General features: G+C 43.2%; 1 protein-coding gene across 1 annotated transcript; it reads left to right on the top strand.

Annotated features, from left to right (window-relative positions):
- Positions 1 to 817: 817 nt before the first annotated feature.
- On the top strand, positions 818 to 14940 carry LYAR (Ly1 antibody reactive). The gene is made up of 9 exons (XM_063135642.1): positions 818 to 1011; positions 3133 to 3317; positions 6321 to 6435; positions 7225 to 7329; positions 7850 to 7933; positions 9936 to 10275; positions 11497 to 11565; positions 13013 to 13098; positions 14635 to 14940. The coding sequence occupies exons 2-9, from the start codon at positions 3196 to 3198 to the stop codon at positions 14767 to 14769; spliced, it is 1056 nt and encodes a 351-aa protein (XP_062991712.1). The 5' UTR covers positions 818 to 1011; positions 3133 to 3195; the 3' UTR covers positions 14770 to 14940.
- Positions 14941 to 21154: the final 6214 nt, after the last annotated feature.

The following is a 21154-nucleotide window of genomic DNA, read 5'->3' as shown; positions in this document are numbered from 1 at the left end:
GCCTTCAAGAGGCAGCTGGACCACCATCTGTCAGGGATGCTTTAGGGTGGATTCCTGCATTGAGCAGGGGGTTGGACTCGATGGCCTTGTAGGCCCCTTCCAACTCTACCAATCTATGATTCTATAAAACGAATGTAAACCGCCTTGAGTTCATCGGAGGAAAAAAGGCGGGATATAAACGTAACGATCAAAAGTGACTTGTGAGCGCCCAGCGTCCTCTGCCCTCCCGCCGCATCCCCGCGATCTCAGCGTCGTCGGTTTGGACATTTCTGATCCCAATCTGGAATCCTGCACCCCTTTTACCTGGGAGTAAGTTTTATGGCGCTCAAAGTTTTATCCATGCCTACTTCTAAGTAGGCATGGATAAAACTCTGCTTAAAACTGGTTTTCTGCTCTACGCCCCCCTGTAACGATCACAATATGTGAAAGACCAAAACGCGCAGGGAAAGGCTCTACTGCCCCCACCACCCCCACTCACGAAGCCCTTCCCGTGCTGCTCTTGTAAGGGGGAGGGGGGGCTCCCCGCTGCCCCATCGCGGCGACGCTATAGGCCCGGCTTTCGCCGCCGTTTTCCCCATTCCGCTCTAGGGAAGCGGAGACAGACAGGCAATGCAAACCCGGAAGTTTTATGCTTGGTGCGAGTCTTTTTTGTACATCTATGAGCGTATGCAATTCGACCATAGAGATGCCGAGAGGTAGACGACACCACTCTACCGGAAGTTCCGGCTGTGCGCGCGCGCGTCGCTTTCCCTCAGTCTGTGATCTGAGGCCGCCTCTGGCCTGCGCCAAGGAAGGAGACCTCGGCGGGGGCGGCACGTGCGCCAGGCGGAGGCGCCATCGGGGAGTGAGCAGTGGGCGAGGGCCTGCGCCGCGTGGGCCAGCCCGGCTCCCCCCGGCGCCTCTCCTCCGCCCTCCCCAGCCCGGCTGCCAGCAGCCTCTCCCAACGTCCACCCGAGAGCGACAGCCAGGGAGACTGCAGGGGACACACGTGACGGACGGGCAGATCCTGCGGTAAGACCCCCGTTCGCCCCTCTGCGTCATGCGCGGAGCCATGCGAAGAGCGGCACAGAAGGGGTGCCCGTGACCCCCCCTCCGTCCGTCCGTCCGTCCCGGCCCCTCTGCCTGCTCGTGCTAAGAAGTGTGGTGGGAGGCCTTTTCTCTCTTCCTTTCCTTAAAGATCGGCCGCAGCAGCGCCAGTGGGCTTCTATTCCTGCTCCTCTTCCCTCCCCCGCACCGAGCATCTAGAACAGACGTCCCTGCTCGGAGGCCCTTTGCCCGCTCTGTACGTGTGTGCAAAGGACAGGGGCCCGGCGTCCTTTCCGCTTCCTCTTTTGCCCAATTAGATACTAAATCCCTCTGAACGTCTGTGCTATAATAAGTGAGACGTAACTTTCTGAAATTAAGAAGTCGCTTTGAGCCATTTTGCAAACACCTTCCCCCACCCCAGAAGTCCATGCATTGCAAGCTATGGGGAGTAAATAAACGCAGGTTGAGGGTCCCGTGAGGAGTCACTGGTGGGTAAACGATGGGGACAACCCACCTGTTCTCTCAGCAGCGCTCCCCCCCGCCTGTGTCCCCTGCAATCGTATGCATCTGGGAAAAGTGTGATAAAAGGAAGCTTGTTTGAAGTGTAATTAATGTACGGAATTCCCTGGGACAGCAGCCACTAGCTTCAATGGCTTTAAAACAAGATTAGACAAACTCAGGAAGAAGGGGCCACCAACTGCTCTTTGCCACAGCGGCCAAAGAGAAACCCCCGTGTCCAGAGGGGAGTGGGGGGGTTATACCTGTGATATAAACACACATTGGGGCAGAGCATTTGGTGAGCTTTCAGCATGTCTTGTTACCTGCCTGACTAGTAGATGCATCTTGACTGACCTAGCAAGTCAGTTCTAATTATGTGCCTTGCTGGATCAAAGCAATAATCTATCTAGCTTGGCCTTCTGTTTGAAAACAAAGACAGGCAGATCCTGCAGGGTGATGGGAGGCATCTGCCTAAGCTTGTAAAGAGAGATGTGTCTTCATGGAGTTGTTAGGATCCTTTTAATGTTGCCACAGCAACTTATGGCAAGGAATCCCATGGGGTGATTTAATATTGTGTACATAAAATGTTTCCTTCTGTTTGCATTAAACTTGCTTCCTGTCAATTTCTGAAGTTTACCTTTTTGAATGAGTGAAACATTTTAAACTCTTGAGTCTCATTCGTGTCTGTAAATCTGTCATGTGTTGCTTATGTCAATCATCTTTCAATACAAATATTTGGAAAGGTGTCTGAAAGCTAAGTATTTGGTTTCACGGGGCCTCTTGTAGGGTCTTCATAACTTTTACAGTTCAAATTTTAGAAAGTTTATCATGCTTTGGGTAATACATTGGTGAAATACCACCTTTTATTTAATGCATTCATATGCTGATTTTCTGCCCAGCTGCCTGAGGCACTTTGCAGGGTTTTTTAAAAATATATTAATATAACATAAATGGTACAAAATACAAAACAATAGAATTCTCTAAGGCTGACTGATGGGACGCTTCAGGACCTGATGTCATAAGCTCCCTGGCCTGGCCTTCTCCTCGGGGCACAGAGATCTTAAGTAGCCTCAGGAAGGTGAAGAAAGGGCTGCCCCAACAGTTCTCTCAGGCCAAGCTGATGGGATGTTCCTGGGCTGCTTCTTGATGAAACCATCCTGTTTTGGAGCCTGGGAATGGTGCCAAGGAGAATAGTTTGGGCTTTTCCTGCTCTGAGATATAAAGAAATTGAGGGAGAAGTTTAGAATACTCTTAGCCTGATCTTGTGTATTTTTACTGGGAAGTAAGTCCCAGTGAATTCAGAGGACAAATAAATGTGCATAAGAATGCAAACTGTTCTGTAAAATGAGCAACATCTCCTTATTGAATTTTATTTGAACTCAGTCTGTTGGATGTTCACAATAAATACCAGCACCTCTAGGTTTTTAAATACTAATGGCCTTGAGTGTATGGTATTTCATGTACGATATTAACATCACAGTTTTTATCTTTAAGTTTGACAAGGATCTGAATATCTTTGCTGCGTTTTGTTCTGGTAGCTTTACTTTTAAAAAGTAATTAAAATACATTTATATAGAACTATTAATTCTACATTTAATTCATTCCTAGAATTTCCTGGAGAACAATCAGCTCTAGCCGCCTTTGAAGAAACATTCAATTATTTTGTCAGAAATGGTGGTTTTTACATGTAACGCATGTGGAGAATCTGTGAAGAAGGGGCAGGTAGAAAAGCATGTAAATATGTGCCGGAACTGTCAATGCCTTTCTTGTATGGATTGTGGCAAAGATTTCTGGTAGGTAGAAATCAATTTTTTATTTCATTATTTAGTAAATAAAGTAGCTTTGCAATGAAGTTGTTCAGGCAAAGGGCACATTTGGACATAGAGATATGCCGGAATTGTTGAGAATTCTGGCTTATTGTTCATGAGCAGGGTACTTGTGTAGGCTGTGTGACTGCTGTGCCTTGGCTCCTCCTACCAGCAGGAATGGCTAAATTAATGAGGGAGCCCTGGGCCCTGGCTTGTCACTCCCTTAACAAACCAAAACGGGAAACCAACTTCAAACGGGCGAATAATAAACTAGGTGTCGGGGTTCTCGTGAAGCTGATGGTGGGAGGAGCAAAGCAGGGCCAATAGGGCAGAGTGCACTGGTGATCAGCAATTCTGGCTTATTATTACATCTGAATGTGGCCATGATGCCAAATTATGGTTTACCATTACAAGAACCAGCAGACTCAAACCTTGGGCTTGCATACATTTTCCACCCTCCTCCGCCTCATGTGTGCTGTAATTACTAGTTTTCAGTCTCTGTTTGCAGCAAATCATAGTTTGTTGTTTCATCTGAAATAGCAAACTATGGTTCATATTTGTCTGTACTCAGGATTTTATTCTGTACAGCTCCATGAAAATTGATGGTGCTTTATAAATAAATATTAATAATAATTTGATCTTGACTTGAGCTCCTGGCTTACAGGCAAATAACAAACTTTTGTTTGCCTTTTTAATGAAGTAGTAAGCTTGCTACAAGAAAGCTACTCATTACTAGGAGGAGGAGGAGGGCTCAAGCCGAAGGTGAACCACCCAGAGAGCTTCAGCTATTGGGCAGTATGTAAATGCAATAAAATAAATAAATAAATAAATTCTTCTGTCTGAACCACTCCAGTAAGTTGTCAGCAGAAAAACTTTCTGGGAAGTTGCAATTAGGCAATGTGTACAGAAAGCCAAGTGTTAAAATTATCTTTTATTTTTCCAAAAGTAACTCTTCAACTGTGGGGCTATTTAGATGTGGTCTTTCTGCTATTACTGAATGTGGGAAAAGATTTTCTTGCTCATCCGAATCAGGAGATACTGGTGATGTTAATATATTCTCAACCAATTTAAAATCAATGAAAAAACTTAAGAATTAAATCAACACAGGAGCAGCAGATAAAATCTCATTCACAATAGCAAGAACACCATAAAACAAGCAAACACTTCCTTGACCATGCAGGTTTGACTGTCCAAGCAGTCTTTTAGGGTGAGAGAGGTACCCTCTGATTGTAGAAAGGATGGATGGAAATTTCTCAGCATGTTTAAATGCATTTCCATTCCACTGAAGCAAAGAGCTCTTCAGCTACATCTCATAAATGCAGTTCTGTGAATAGGACCAGCAGTCTGGAGTGCACCTGTTTAGTGTTCCAGCTATGCCTTCTTCCAGGATACTCCATTCCATTTCCCCTATCCCTCGATGTTCATTCCTTTCTGCCCTTCTCCTAAAGACAGTCAGCATTCTATGCCCACTGAGCATGTTCTGTCCTTATTAGGTTATGTAGGAAATTTTCATCCCTTTAGGATTTTTTCAAAGAGGTGTTTGTTTGTTTTTTGTTCTCAAACCTCAGGGATTCCATTAGACTTGGTGGCCTTATAGGCCCCTTCCAACTCTACTATTCTATGGTTCTATGATACCATTTTCATTATATAAGGATTGGCACTTGGAGTTTGCTGTTAGTATAGATGATGATCCATCATTGTATCGATAGATTCAGGATTGTAAGTTTGGATTTTTTTTTCTTAGTTTAGCCATATGTAATTTTATACACACACACACACACACACACACACACACACACATATATATATTCTAGAACAATCTCTGGATATCCATCTAAAGTTTACTCACCAAATAAAAAAGTTAAACAAAAAAAGCAGAGAAATTCTTATCAATTTACTATTTGGATGTGCAAATCTTTCCAGTATTGCTACATACCTTAACAAATGGTGAATTCCAGAATAGACTGCTAATACATGTTTGAATTTTAATTATGGTTATGTTTGAAGTAGTGTCATCTAATTTAAAATCTCTGTAAAAATGAAATCTCTAGTAGATACTACCATACTGAAGCATGAAGCAGAAATCTGTTGCTTCTCAGAAACTGCTGAGGTCAAGAGGTCCTCAGATGGTGAAATAGGCCTTAACGATGATGAGAAATTTCTTCAGACACAGCTTTATTCATTTATAATTTAAAGGGGAAATCTTATGTGGGTAAAAAACCCATTCTTGTTTTACACAGCATATGAATAGTATTGAGGCAATGACCTAAGTATTTCATAATTCTTAACTTAAGTGTAGCCTAAATTCTATGATGCAGAGTTCGGTGCATCTAATGCCATTTAAATTAATAGATTTGGGCCGTAGCTAGACCTAAGGTTTATCCCAGGATTGTCCTGGGGTCAAACCTGTTCATCTAAGTGCCACACCCAGCGCTCAGGCAGGGATGAACCCGGGATGATCCTGGGATAAACCTTAGGTCTAGCTATGGCCTAAGTATACTTAACTCTACATAAGATTGTTGTTTTAGTCTTGTAATACCACTGTGAGGCAGATTAGGCTGTTTCCCTCAACTTCCCAGTAAATGTCATGGTTTGAGCAGTGATTTAAACCTGGCTATTGGCCCCCTCTCACAGGTGCAACACAGTGGGCCCATTGAGCACCTAAATGCTTCACGGGCCTATTGTCTATCAGACAGTATAGACAGAGGACCATTCGTAGCTTAGTGGTAGAGCACATGCTTCATATACAGAAATTCTCAAATTCAATGCCAGCTAAAAGGATCCCAGCAGCAGGGCTGGGAAGTCACACGAAGGGCTGAGACTTTGGAGAGCTTCTGCCAATGGCTTCTCTGGACCAGCGGCTTCTCTGGCAGGTATCAGGGCTATTTTTAGTGCTTTCCTAGCTGAAAACATCCTTCTCTTGAAGGGTTGTCCTAAAATGCCCTCTTCTATCATGGTTGTTTACATATGCTGTTCTTATTATCAAAGGGGTGATGATTATAAATGTCATGTGAAGTGCCTGAGTGAAGATCAGAAATATGGTGGCAAAGGTTATGAAGCCAAAACTCACAAAGGAGATGTCAAACAGCAGGAATGGATTCAGGTAAAAACACTTATTAAAAAAAGAAGTAATATCACATTTACTTTTAGAAAAAAATTGTGTACCAAGTGTCATTTCCATCTATAACTTTGCACCCGCAAACTAAAAGCAGTACAAAAATGCAATGAAGTATGTATTTTAAGCAAACAACACATTAATTCCACAAGTGTTCTATAATATCTGCTAAACATTTGAGATTGGGTTCAGATGTTCGCAGTGAGTGAAACAATCCCTGTGGCCTGCTTCCCCTGCGCATGGAACCACCATTTTCATTATTCCTGAGCGGCATCCAAACTTGGTGGGTGGCGGGCAGGGAGGTCGCGCCACCCTAGAACTTGCCGTAGAGTTTGTAGGGGTGGGCATGTGTGCTGGGTTTGAATGACAAGCCACCTGCAGTGGAGGAATAATGCAAATGGCGGTTGGGCATGCTGGGGCAGTGGCAGCAGCCATGATAGTTGCTTTCCTCATTGAAATCATCTGAACTCGCCCTAAGTCATGTTTACCCCCAAAAATAGTGTGGCAGGTGCCAGGCTTTTTTGTTTATGAAGGGTGTATCATAATCAAGAGGGAACCAAATCTCTCCTCCCCCCCCCCCCCCCGGCCATCTAACGTTGATGCATTTGGCACTATTGCTCAACTCCCCAGAGTCCCTGCAGGAAGAGGAAATGGTGATACTAGAATCTAGCCTCTGATGCTTACCAGTGTACTGCATACATCTTATTTCAGGTAATCAAACTTGTTATTTAAATGTATTCTGTCTCAGATGTAATCATATCCACTTTCCTTTTGCAGAAGATTCATGAGACAATAAAGGAAACAAACAACCCCAAAGTTCAGGATATATTAGAACAGATATGTGCCTATGACAATATTCCAAGAAAAAAGCGCAAGTTTCAGGTAAGTTGTTGAGGGGTTAAATATTTAAGCTGCAATTCTATACTCACTTACCTGAGAGTAAGCCCCTTTTAGCTCAATGAGACCTACTTCTGAGAGATATGTAGAGGCTTGCAATGTAGGAGACTTTATTTCTTGATTAATGAAAAGATGAGTAATGACAGATAAGTTTTCCTGAAGCGTCCATTGTCATGACAAATTGATCTTGGGTGATTGTCTGCAGCATCCTACCAAGTGGTACAGTATTTTCCAGAAGAAAATGCTGTTCTCTAGAAGGTGCCCAAATACTACATTACAGGGCACCAGTTGACGTGTCATATAATTTTACTGTTTTTCGGTACAACCAAACACAATATTGCACAAAACTAGTTGGCTTCTGGCTGTTACAAGCTTTTGAAAAAAGGAACATGAGTACAAGTAGATGGGGCTTTGTGGTGAACTAAACACTGCAAGTTGATTTTTGTCAGAAAGTAGACCTGCGTTGTGTTAAAATAGTAATGCTATTTTTTTTTAACCTAAACAGAACTGGATAGCCAACAGTTTGAAAATACACAGCACTGCTCTGCAGGATCAGGTGTGGGATATTTTTTCAGAAGCTACCAGTAAGGTAAGCAAACCAAGCGCTATTGTAGAAGTGGAAAATGCAGGTGGTTTCTCCCTTATTTCACGCTCATAGAATCATAGAATAGCAGAGTTGGAAGGGGCCTACAAGGCCATCGAGTCCAACCCTCTGCTCAATGCAGGAATCCGCCCTAAAGCATCCCTGACAGATGCTTGTCCAGCTGCCTCTTGAATGCCTCTAGTGTGGGAGAGCCCACAACCTCCCTAGGTAGCTGATTCCACCGTCGCACTGCTCTAACAGTCAGGAAGTTTTTCCTGATGTCCAGCCGGAATCTGGCTTCCTTTAACTTGAGCCCGTTATTCCGTGTCCTGCACTCTGGGAGGATCGAGAAGAGATCCTGGCCCTCCTCTGTGTGACAACCTTTTAAGTATTTGAAGAGTGCTATCATGTCTCCCCTCAACCTTCTCTTCTCCAGGCTAAACATGCCCAGTTCTTTCAGTCTCTCTTCATAGGGCTTTGTTTCTAGACCTCTGATCATCCTGGTTGCCCTCTTCTGAACACGCTCCAGCTTGTCTGCATCCTTCTTGAATTGTGGAGCCCAGAACTGGACACAATACTCTAGATGAGGCCAAACCAGGGCCAAATAGAGAGGAACCAGTACCTCACGTGATTTGGAAGCTATACTTCTATTAATGCAGCCCAAAATAGCATTTGCCTTTCTTGCAGCCATATCGCACTGTTGGCTCATATTCAGCTTGTGATCTACAACAATTCCAAGATCTTTCTCGTTTGTAGTATTGCTACAGCATGGCAGATATTTTTTGTAGCCAGAGATCCAAAAATTGTGGTTCAGCTATAGCCAGAATTTCTTTTCTCTCTGCCAGCTGCAAAGTCCAATTGTATCACAGTGGGACCTCAGTGTTGTTGTTGTTGTTTTTAAAAAAACACCAAGCAATCTTGTTAACACCTGATAACTGAATAGATAATGTCCTTCCCTTTCCACATGCAGAGTAAACCAATCTTGTTTGCTTAAAGAACTGCATTAAAAACACTTCCATCTTTGCTTCCTATAAAGTGCATGATGGTGTCTTACGGATGTTGTTAAGGGTTCATGTGAATCAAAGATAAAGATTTGGACATTTTTGGATGGAATACATGCCCCAAAGGAAAACAATGGGTGCCTACCAAACAAAATGCAGAGGAGGTGGCCTGAACCCAAGCAAGAGAGAAGGGGGTTCCCAGGAGAAGGAGCAACCCAGAAGAGAGAGGATCAGGGAGAACTGCACACCGTTATAAAGACTATAGACAAGCCTGCGTGTGCCCCCATGTTACAGTGTATAAACCTCTTGCCTATCTTTTTTAATTTGCCAAAGCTGCTTGCCTCTTATTTTTAAAGTGTGCCTTTTCATCAGGTTAGAGAACAAATTGCATTTCATATAAAACTGCAATCATCTTTCTTAGTATTCTTGCTTTCTTTTCCAGTAACACAAACCCTGTTTCTCTTTCCCCTCCCCACCCCCCCCCAATTGTTTTTCCATGCGGCTTGATCCTATGCATGCTTGTTTGGAAGAAAGTTCAGTTAGGAAGATGCTTTCAGCTTTTATTTTCTTCTTTGTTTCCTCATGCCTTGACACTCTACAGGAAGGGAGTACACAGAAGTCTGTTTTCATAGCTCCGCTTTCTGGAAGGAGTAAACCACTCTTCATCTGTTAAAGAGAATGAGGATCACAGTAAATCCACTGTTGCTTTTTTCAACCTCAGTTCCCATAACTGCAATATTAGTATATTTTATAGGGTTGTTGAAAGAATTACTGAGATAATGAGTGAGAAATAAGATATAAACCCTTTCAACTATGGGAAAAGAGGGATTCTAAACTGTGTCATTATTACTTCAGAATTGGATGTTTGTGGCTGTGCCAGATGAGTGAATGTGTCTGATGCTGCATACAGGCTATAAACTCTCTATCTGGCCACTGAATCCACCACCACCTGATTGAGAAGCCTTCATGAGTTGTGAAGTTTAAGCCCCTTGTCATCTTTCCAATAGGAGACAGTTAAAAAAGAGTCTGTAAAAAATGAGCCTGTGCCGCCACAATCAGAAGATAATGTAGTAAAAACAGAGAAACCTGCCAAGAAAAAGAGCACAAGGGAACAAAAGCCAAAAAAAATGAGATTACAAGATCAACAAGAGAGCTTAGAAATTACAAAAAGCAAAAAGTCTAAGAGAGAAGCACCAGGAAATGCAAAAATGTCCAGAAGCAATCATTTAAAGATGGCACCACAGCAAGCAGTTGATTCAGCTGAATTTGAAATGAATGGAAATTGCCTGGATGTTGAACCAGTGTCCAAAGCAAATGTGCAGAAACGCAAGCGCAGCCTCTCAAACGGTAAAGCATTTGCACTTCATGCTGTTCCTAATTGTGAAACCCGTTTTAGCATCTTATAGCAAAGGACAGATTTTTTTTAACAGCTAAATATAGATGAGAAAGAGACTGAGACTGGATTTGGACAACACAATAATCAATGGTTGATTAAATAGTCCACACTAGACTAAATAATCCACCATTGACTACTGTGTCATCTGTGGGGCAAAAACCACCCCACAGTTGGTTATTTTCTAAAAATAACCCAATTCCAATAATCAACGCTGTGCAGACTTGATTATCAGCACAACTGTTGATTATTGCATTTTCTGTCAGCATCAGCTCCCCCCGCTGCCCTCAGCCTCGAAACTAATGGCAACACTCATGCTGCAGATGAATACCATACCCGGACTGGGTACTGCATCCGTAGCGCAAGCATTACCATTTGTTTCAATGTCGAGACTGCTCTCTCTGGCTTCAGCGTCAAAACAAATGGGCAAGGACACAGTGCGGAGGAAGAACATTCTTGGTCCAAGGCTGGTATCCCTCCGCATGGCGTTCCGTCCTGTGGAAGCAACAAGGAGGGACATGTGCCATAGAGGGACACGCGCCGAAGGCAATGCTGCTGCAACAAGAACCGGGGGACAGGTCTCCTCCCCACTGGTTTGGGCTGCGACAGCCGCAGAGGGAGACATGCGTGCTGTTGGTGCTGCTGCAGCAACAAGGAGGCGGGAAGTTTTTCTCCCCCCCCCCTCCCCACAGATTGACAGTGCCCCAATACGGTAAGGGGGAACCAGCGCCTGCCATTTGGTGGGGAGGGCGGGGAGAGGAATAGCCAGCCCTGCCCTTCTAGCCCACTCAACAGGTGATTCATTAGTGTATCACCCAAGTGTGACGTGCAAATAGTCATCCGTGGAGTGGCCTGTGAGGGCAGGGTGTGCTAACGTGTTCTACGAACGCACTCTGAGACTCTTTAATGGGCAGGGATGAGAGCAGGAAAATATCTCACCATGATGAACTTTACTGCTTGGAATTAAAATTGCGGTGAAGTTGAGGTGAGGGGGACAGCTTTGGGGGCATTCTGTTTTCTATCTAAGAACACCAAAAAAAAACCTGTTCTGCTTTTTCCATTTTGTGAGAGGCTGTCTGCAGCACAGTGATATCTGCTCTCATTGCTGGACTTTCTGACACTTATTCTCACTGTATTTCTCCCTACCCACTCACCCTCGAAATAAATAAATGCAGGTGACTGTCCCATTGTACAGAAGAGACTGAATAATTCAGAAACGGAAGAAAACGAGGATGAGCATCAAGGTAAACTTAATTTGGATTTAGCTGTATGCAATAGTGAGCTAAAGGTATTTATGGTAATAATAACCACGGGAACAGCTCCCCTGCCCTGGAAGTGGGTTACTGAATGCTAAACCCAGGTGATTCAAGATATTAGAATCCAAAGAGGGCAGGGGTCTTCTCACCATCGCAGTAAAAGACGTATTGTTTTTAACCTTCCTTTTTTGGGCCATGTGCTTGACGGGGTGCTTGGCCTCCATTCTGGACTCTGGGATGGAAGCAGCTTGGTTGCCTTTCTGGATGACTTGCACTAGGGAAACTAGGGAGGTCTGGGCTGTTTTAATCTGTTTTTTTAAACTTTGGTTTGGCTTAAGCCTGCGTTTTTTAACCTGCTGCCTTACAATACTGTATTACGATTTGATGATTTGAATAAATCTTACTGCAAAGGCTTTTGTCCCAAAAGACAGCCTATACATATTTGAAGAATATCTTAGTTGCGTCCAAAGTAGCGTGAGCTGCCTGCCCTTGGCTTTCACTGATTTCCCCTCCCTCCCACTGCATGTCTCTTCCTAGCTTTTTAAAAAGCCATTGTCATGTATTATTGAAGACGGGTTTAGTCTCCTGATTGTAGAATACCATATTGAGTATAACATGTATGCAGGTTATTTTATTTGGGTGTTAGATTATGTATATTTTCAGATAAGAATTTCCCCCCTTGAAACACACTGGTCATGATTCTCAGTCTATGCAATCTATGCAACTGTTTTCTTTCCCCACTAGGAACCAGTCAGATGTGTTACTCCTTAGGGTGGTAAATAAACCTAGTGGCCAACTGCTGATTTTGCATGCTCATGTGGATCTACTCTGTAAGGGCTTTTTTAAAAAAATCCGCTACTTAGGCCAGAAGAGTAATTTTGGCTGGGTTCACACCTCATGGTGAGTGGCGAGCTACATTGGATAGGTGGTTATGCAAACCATCTACTGTGCTCCCGGCAGGCAATCAGGCAGGCAAGCTATGCAGAGCATTTAATTTCACACACACCCTTTCCCCCTCCCCCTCCTGTAGTCTTCCCACCCAGCTGGGCAGATATCCCAGCTTCATTTGTGGTGGGAATAGAGATTGCTTGACAGGAGCACAGTGGTGGACTTGTTTTTGGCTGCTCCATAACCCACACCGTGCTTCAGACAGCATGCTAACACACTTTAGGTAAAATAACCCTTACTGCAGACCGTGGGTTCTCAGGGGTGTCTCACAGACAACACACTAACCCATCATGGATGGTTTCGGAAAATAAACCATCATGAGTAGGCGTGTTGTGTGACCTAGTCACTTCCTTTAGTACTATGCTCAATGGCAATCTTTTAGCAAGAAAGTGTAACACTTGAGTGGTGTTATGGTTTTGGTAGTATCTTGGGCCAAAATATGTGGAAACAATTTCTTTTATACCTTATGATTTTACCAATTATACAGGTAAATTCAGTTGGAAAGGAACCATAAAAGCTGTTCTGAAGCAAGCACCTGACAATGAAATATCAGTTAAGAAACTAAGGAAAAAGGTATGTTGGAACACTTTATGAAACAGAATACAAACCAAGAGGAAGTTCTGTGTAAGCACAATTGAAATAAATGGGAGTAGTTCCCATTTGGATTGTTGGGTTATACCCTGATATATAGACATATTGAGAGTGCGTGCAACGAAAGCAGGCACTACTCTTTCATCGGTCTTATAAACGAGCAATTGCTAACGCCCTGTAACACGAACACTTCAGCAGTGCTGCCTGGTTTCTTCTCCGATGGACCTCCACTGTCCCACCAATAGCATACAGTACAAGCTGTGTGCTGACAGTTTTTTTACACTTCTAAGCAGTTGGAACATTCACAAATATTCCATAAAATTTTGGCCACTAAATGTTCCTGAGTACTAATTTCACCCAACTGATTGGCAATGGTGGTTTTGACATCAACTTTGAAAATTCAAAATGGAAAGGATTCGGATGTGTGCAGTTGGCAGTACTTCTATTCATGCACGAGTGTGAGAGTCACTGATTTTCCCTCCCTCCTTCCCCTTCACCCACCCAGTAACTGCGGCCCTTTCTGCCCTCTGAAATGCCAATCCAGAGGGATGGGGGACCCTCTGTAGAGGCATGTGATGCAACTCAAGACTACAGCCTGAGACAATGTTAATATCACCACCATCCAATGTGTGAACAGAGTAAAGGCCATGGCTTGATTCCAGTTCTAAATGAAATCCACGTATCAACAAATTACAGCATTGAAACATGGTCAACTCTTAATAACACAAATCTAATGGGTCTTCCTGGAAAGTAAGTTCACTTAGGATTGCAGCCTTTTAGGCCCTTATTGACCTTGTGACTGAAAGTGTCACATTTTATTAAAACCCTTATATTCCACTTTTTTATTGCAGTATATATTAGGTTATAACTGATGGGCTATATATAACTTTAAATGGTTTATAACATTAAAACAGAAAAGTGAAAAGGTTAACACCAGCTGTGTGCCATGAAAAGCTTCTGCCCATACGTGTTTTTAATTGGGTGCCATTGCACTCACCCCAGTAGCCACCATAGGTGGGGTCAATTAGTTCAGAGCCTCAGTGGACAATCTTAACGCATTGGCAGGCTGATATTGGAGCAGGTGGTACTTCTCAGATACCCCGGTCCAAGGCCATTTAGAGCTCGAAAGCTCAAAATTAATGCTTCACGTCATCCTTCCCCAACCTGGCTGGGAATTATGTGATTTGTAGTACAAAACATCTGGAGGCCGCCAGGTTGGGGAAGGCTGTTTTAAGTAGCCCCCCATCATCAAACTGGTAGCCAGTACATTGCACTGACTGGTAAAATATGATGAAATCTACAGGTGCTGATAGTGGAGTTATATGTATAGAACATTCCTCAACATTTCAATGGAAAGAGAAGCCCATGCTTGCACACATTGATTGGGCTAGTATCTGAAATATATGGGAAACAGTGGTTGTGCGAGTTTTATATTTTATTCCTGAAAATCTGCTTACACTAATAACAGCATTAAAGTCTTTTGAATGTAACATTTTTCTCTTTTTGTTTATTGTGCAGGTTTTAGCCCAGTATTATGCAATAGCAGGTGATCATCACAAATCTGAAGAGGAAATTCTTGCCCTGTTTAATAAGAAAGTCAACAGCAATCCTAAATTTAGAGTTTTAAAGGAAAAAGTTAAACTTTTAAAATAGCTTTTTGTGGTCAAATGATCTGGTTTTGTACGTTGTAGCTAATGTTGTTATTGAGTGCAAATAAAGTTTTCATTAGTACATCCTTTTCTTTCATCTACCATTTATATTGATAGAAAAATTACTTTTGGAATGTAAAGAAATTAAACCTCCATTAAAATCTTTCCAGTATTATTTCTAGAGACTTGTGTTTTCTGTTGTCATTGAATTGTTAAGTGTTTTTGAAGAGCAAACAAACTAATATATGCTCCATATACATATGAATCCATCATAAAATGTCTTGGCGCAATAAATAATTTGGCCCCTGTCCAGCTAATATTAATCATGCTGAAGTACCATTGAAAATAATAAATTAACAACTAATTTGTTCTATTCATTTGAATGACAAAATCATTATTGCCTTTCACTGGATTAGTAAGCACTTGACATTCTGTTATAGTAGAAAACAAATGCAGCGTGAGGAAATTTGAGCCAAAGCAGTTCCATTGATTCCAGCAATGTACATCCTTTCAAGATTGCAGCCCAAAATAAACAACTATTTTTATGAGTCCAGATGTTCTATTCCATGAGTGAAATGATTCTTCTGGAAATGGACGCACCTTATGATCAGAATCGAACCATTATAGTCCCAGAGCCAGGCAGGATTTATTTACCTCAGCGAGTGCAAAAACTTAGTGATTTTTTTTGTTTATATACGCCCTAAGTGAGGGGCTGTGTGATGATGTCATCAATATGGCTGCCACACTATTATGTAGTTGCCACATTTAAATATGCATAACTTCTCACCCGTTTATGCTACTGAGATGAATTTTTTTCTGAATACTTTTTGTAATTACACATTTTTGTTAACTACATTAGTTTTTGAGATAATTTCATTTGAACATGTAAAATCATTGTTCACATTGGTTCTTCATGGTCTCTGTGCATCACACTTAATGGAGCTCTGCGCCTGCGCGGAGTCTTGATCGGGACTTCCAATAGCTGAGAAGCGTTTTAGGCGGGAACTCCTCCCCCACCGTCAAATTAAATTAGTTTCTTCTCTCTCTCTCAATGCCTGACCAGGGCTGACTTGAAGCTGTCATCGTGATTTTCCTTGTCCCCACAGAAAACAAAAACTACACTTTTTACCCTCAAAGTGCTCCATCAGGATCCTACTGAAGGGCCGGGACTGGGCTGGGCACTTGCCCCCCTTTGTCAAACCTGTTTCTGGGCATGTGCCGAGTGCTTCCCTTCCCTCCCTCTTAAGGGTGAAGGCTGTGTGTGTGCTTTCCTCAGTTTCTGAGAAAACCAGTATCAGGATGGGGTGCCTTTGAGCATGTCCAGAGTTCAGCCTCTCAAAGACATGTATCTACTTACGATTTTAAAACCACACATGGCAGGTGGGAGGGGTCACCACAAATGGATGCAGCCATTTATGTGGGTTTCCTTTTATGTGGAATTGGGACATTTTGAGACATTTTGTAACAATTGTGTAACTTGGTTAAGGATAATGAAAAATGTGTTCTTTGGATAATAGGAAGAGCCAAACTGCTTTTTAATTCAGATGCTGGAGATCTTTTTCATTTACTATGAGTGGTTTCAGGTAAGATTTTTTCTAATTCTATGAGAGTAGTTTATTTTTATGATCTGTAGATGCCATTTTTTTAAGTTCAGTGCACCAAATTTTGGTCCTTTCCACTTATATTTAGAGTCATCTCATCCCCAGGTGCAACAACTTTTTGGGACTGGGAATGTAAAAAGCAGGCTCCTGCTACCTGGGACAGCTGTCCACCTGATCCAGCCAAGAGAGGAAGCGTGCAAAGCAAGTGGCCAGTCAGCGGCTGCTGTGTCCTGCCTTGCGGGGGCTTAGCTGGTCTGGAACTTTCCAACTGCCTCTAGCAGACTCAGGTCCCCAGCAAAGAGCTGCCACCCCCCCACCCCCCAGCTGCAACAACTTTTTGGGACTGGGAACGTAAGAAACAGGCTCCTTCAGGGGCGACACCAAAGGGTGTACTTCCACTTCAGGGAAGTACAAGCGGGTGAGGGCCTGTCCCCCTGTTGGTTTGCTTTCCTTTTCTCCCCCTCCCCCTACTTTCAGCCTGCTGGACTACCTCCATTTAATATTGTGTGAGGGTTCTGCCAGCCTGTCATCATGAATATATCCTTTCCCCTGGAAGAGGGGAGGTGATGTGAGTCCAGGAGCAGCCATCAGAGTTATACAGAGCAGAGGGAGATACAGGGGAGGGGTGGGGAGACAGTTGCACTGTCATAAGAGAGGGTGCAACAACAGGGTGTTGGTTGTCCCCAAACTTCCCCCCAATTCAAATAACCTGGATGGCCCTGGCAACAGACCTCCTGGGTTGAAATTGCTGCTGGTGAACGCCAGGTTGGTTAATGGGAAAACAACGGCTATCCAGGACTTGATCCTGAATGAGCATGCCGACCTGGCCTGTATCACAGAGACCTGGTTGGATGAAGTGGGGGGGAGTTACTCTCAGCTTTGCCCACCAGGGTTCTCTGTCCAGCAGCAAGCAAGGCCAGGGAGGCGGAGTGGCAGTGGTCTATCAGGATTCCATCCCCCTGACCAGGTGCCCTGTCCCACAGTCTGCAGGGTTCGAATGTGTGTTTCTGAAGGTGGTGCCTGGGACAGAATAGGGATTCTGTTGGTGTACCATCCACCCCGCTGCTCAACAGTCTCCCTTCCTGAGCTAGCCGGGGTAGTCTCGGGGTTGGTGTTGGAGTCCACCCAGCTTGTTGTTCTGGGGGATTTCAATATCCATGCTGAGGCTGTCCTGTCTGGAGCGGCTCAGGACTTCATGTCTGCCATGACAACCATGGGTCTGTCCCAAATATTATCTGTTCCCATCCATGCTGCTAGACACACTTTGGACCTTGTTTTCTGTGCTGGATGGGGTGACGGATCTGAGAGTGGAGGACTTTCTACAGTTCCATTGTCATGGTCAGATCACTACCTGGTGTGGTTTAGACTTGCTGGCACTCATTGAAAAAGCCCTCCTTGAATAACTGGATAACTATTGGATAACTATCGGCCAGTTTCCAACATTCTATTTTTGGGCAAGGCATTGGAGCGTGTGATGGCCTCTCAAATCCAGGGTTTCCTGGATGAGACCGATTATCTAGATCCATTTCAATCTGGCTTCAGGCCTGGTTATGGAACAGAAACAGCTTTGGTCACCTTGGTGGATGACCTACGCTGGGATATGGACAGGGGCAGTGCTTTGGGTATATTGGATGCCACAGCATCTGTCTAATAAAGATTTGTCCAAATTGTTGGAAGTGTCATACAGCTAATGCCTCTTTTGTTATATGTTCTGGAAATGTTCAATAGTCACCACCTCTGGAAAGGAAATTATCAGACACATACATTTTGTATTAGAAAGCTTTTTAATATTTTCATATGTACATGTCATATTAAATTCTGTACCGGTTTCTTGGAAAAAAACCCCACTGTCAACATAAATGGCTTTCTTGCACCCTTTTAACCACCAAAACAATTATTCTACAACACTGGAAAGGTAAAACCACACTCCCTGTAATGCAGTGGACTGAAGTCATAACAACATTAGCAACGTTTGAAAGAGTGGCATACAGGCGTCATTTACGAATGGACTTCTGCTCAGGCATTTGGCCTGCCTTTATGGACGTTCATGTGTAATCTATGCTACTTTTCTTTTTGTTCTTTTTTCATTTAGAAATTGTGATATTTGAAATGGAGGATTTGAAGTATGTAGTTGTATACGTCTATTTTTTATTTTATTTTTTATTTTCCTTTCTTTTATGGGTTTTATTTTGTTTAAAAATTCACAATAAAAACTGATTATATATATTAAAAAGTTCAGTTTTAGGTCTAGATATGTTTTTGGTTTTAGGCACAAATGGCTTCCACTGTAACTAGTGTAGTTTGTCAGTTGTGTGTATCATCCATGCAAACTATACGGTCTCCAAGAGAGGGCAGGTGTACTCCATCCTAGAAGCTCTTAGAGAGGTCATATCTAATATCACTCCAAGCAGGGTTGCCCAGAATTTTTAGATCTTTATTAAACTGAGATATTCCGGCTGCTTGTACTGGTTAATCAATTTTATTGTATTGATTAATTTCGTTGTTTAATAATTGTTTTTAGCCTGTAAGCTGCTCTGGGAATCCCTCAGGACTGAAGAGTGGGATATTAAACCGTCTAAATGTCTCCACCTAGCATTGCGCTTTTATTTAAAATGGCCCCACATATATGAGCATATCCAAGTCTGAGCCTAATTATGTTCTGAATGTACAGGAAGACTTGGTGTAGATGCTCAGCAATCCCCATGTGATTGTCTACAGCAACAATGCAGAGTTAGAAGACAGTAGTGCATGCGCTGGTTACTTCCGAGGCTCGACTTCTGCAATGCGCTCTACATAGGGCTACCTTTGTGCCTAGTCCGGAAACTTCAACTAGTTCAAAATATGGCTGCCAGGTTGGTCACCAGTGCGCCTAGAGGTGATCACATTACACCAGTTTTAAAATCTCTTCATGGGCTGAAGTGTTGGTTATCACCCTTAAAGCCCTACATGGTTTGGGTCCAGGCTACCTGCGGGATCGCCTTCTCCTGTACAACCCGCCCTGCACACTCAGGTCCTCTGGGAAGAATCTACTTCAGTCAGCAAAAACTAGATTGACAATTGTTACCCAGAGGACCTTCTCTTCTGCTGCTCCCAGACTGTGGAATGGCCTGCCGGAGGAGACTCGTCAACTTAACAGTCTATCAGCATTTAAGAAAGCTATTAAGACTGATCTCTGTATCCAGTGTAATTTTAGGATGTTTTTAAAATGATTTTAGGATGCTTTAATAATGTATATTATATTTTAATTCAGTTTTATGTATTTATATTTACTGTTGTTCCCCGACTCGATCAGAATGGAGAGGCACGTAAGAAATTATTATTATTATTATTATTATTATTATTATTATTATTATTATTATTAGCACACAAGCAAGCAATGGAAGCCTGTTGATTCAAAGCTTCACAACTACGAAGGAGCACAACTGAGAGAAGGTGGCTGCCTCTTGATTTGAAGCTGGGTAGGTGTACAGAGGCATCCTTTCACTGCTACGGAGTTGAGCAGAAGAAAAACCCCATTTCAGAGCCCGTTGTTAGTCACTATTTGCTGCATATTACGGCTGTGTAAATGATCCTGTGAAGTTTTGGGGAAGGATATTCTATGTTCAATCCTGCGCATGTATCATGGTGGTTGTCATTTCACAACTGCAATGATGTGGGTTTTGGGTGGGATCAGGGGGAAATCCGCACGTCGTTCCGAGATCGCTTCTAAGCGACCCTGGTGCGGCGTGAAAGCGGTCGTGTAACTGGCCTTTGGAAGAGCCGACGAAGAGACGTCCTTCCCGCCGCCGCCGCCGCCACCCGCAGACCTCCTCGCCAGCTGGGACGGAGAGCACGGGGGAAGAAGGCGGGGTGGAGAGCTTCTTCCGCTCTCAACCCCGCCTTCTTCAGCCGAGCTCTCCTCGCCGGTCGGCGAGGAGTTCTGCGGGTGGCGGTGGTGGCGGGAAGGACGTCTCTTTGTCAGCTCTTCCAAAGGCCAGTTACACGATCGCTTTCACGCCGCACCGGGGTCGCTTAGAAGCGATCTCGGAACGACGTGCGGATTCCCCCCAGTAGTGAAAGCCGCACTGTGTAGACAGTCCCTACATAAACAAATAAGTAAGCAAATAAATAAATAAATGGCAGCATTTCTGAGCTTGGCCCTATTCACTCTTCCTCCAAATAGAAAACAGCCTTCAGGCCCTGGGGAGGGAGGGGTTAAGAAAAGTTTATTTCAAAATGAAATTAGGAGAGTGGTTAAGGGGGATGAATACAAGAGAGAGGTTGGAAGAAGTTTTGAGAGATTTGGAATTAACGTGGTTAAATTATTTTCAATTAGAACAATGGACTAAAAATTGGGTAAGAGAAAATGGAGAATGTAAAGAGAGGACGAAATTTGAGGAATTAATTGAACAAAAAGAAATAGATAAGGGACAAAACATAGGGATAAAGGGGTTAGTGAGTCAAATATATAATATATTAGTTGAGAAAGGAGGGCTGGATAGTGCTGGGAAAATGGTTTGGGAGACTGATTTGAAGATACAAATAGGACAACAGAGGTGGGATGGACTATGGAGACAGAGAGTGTTGAGAAATATGTCAGTAAGAATAAAGGAGAATTACTATAAACTTGTATGGAGGTGGTACTTAACTCCGGTTAGATTAAATAAGATTAATAAACAGCTTTCAGCAGATTGTTGGAGGGGTTGTGGAGAAAAGGGAACGTATTTACATATGTGGTGGGATTGTATATATGTGCAAAAGTTATGGAAGATGGTGTTTTATGAGATTGAACAGATTGTGGGATTTAAA

This window comes from Elgaria multicarinata, chromosome 10 (assembly GCF_023053635.1).
Source record: "Elgaria multicarinata webbii isolate HBS135686 ecotype San Diego chromosome 10, rElgMul1.1.pri, whole genome shotgun sequence".
NCBI classification, from domain to species: domain Eukaryota; kingdom Metazoa; phylum Chordata; class Lepidosauria; order Squamata; family Anguidae; genus Elgaria; species Elgaria multicarinata.
Note: the sequence above shows the minus strand (reverse complement) of the source record. Positions and strands in the feature narration are given on the sequence as shown.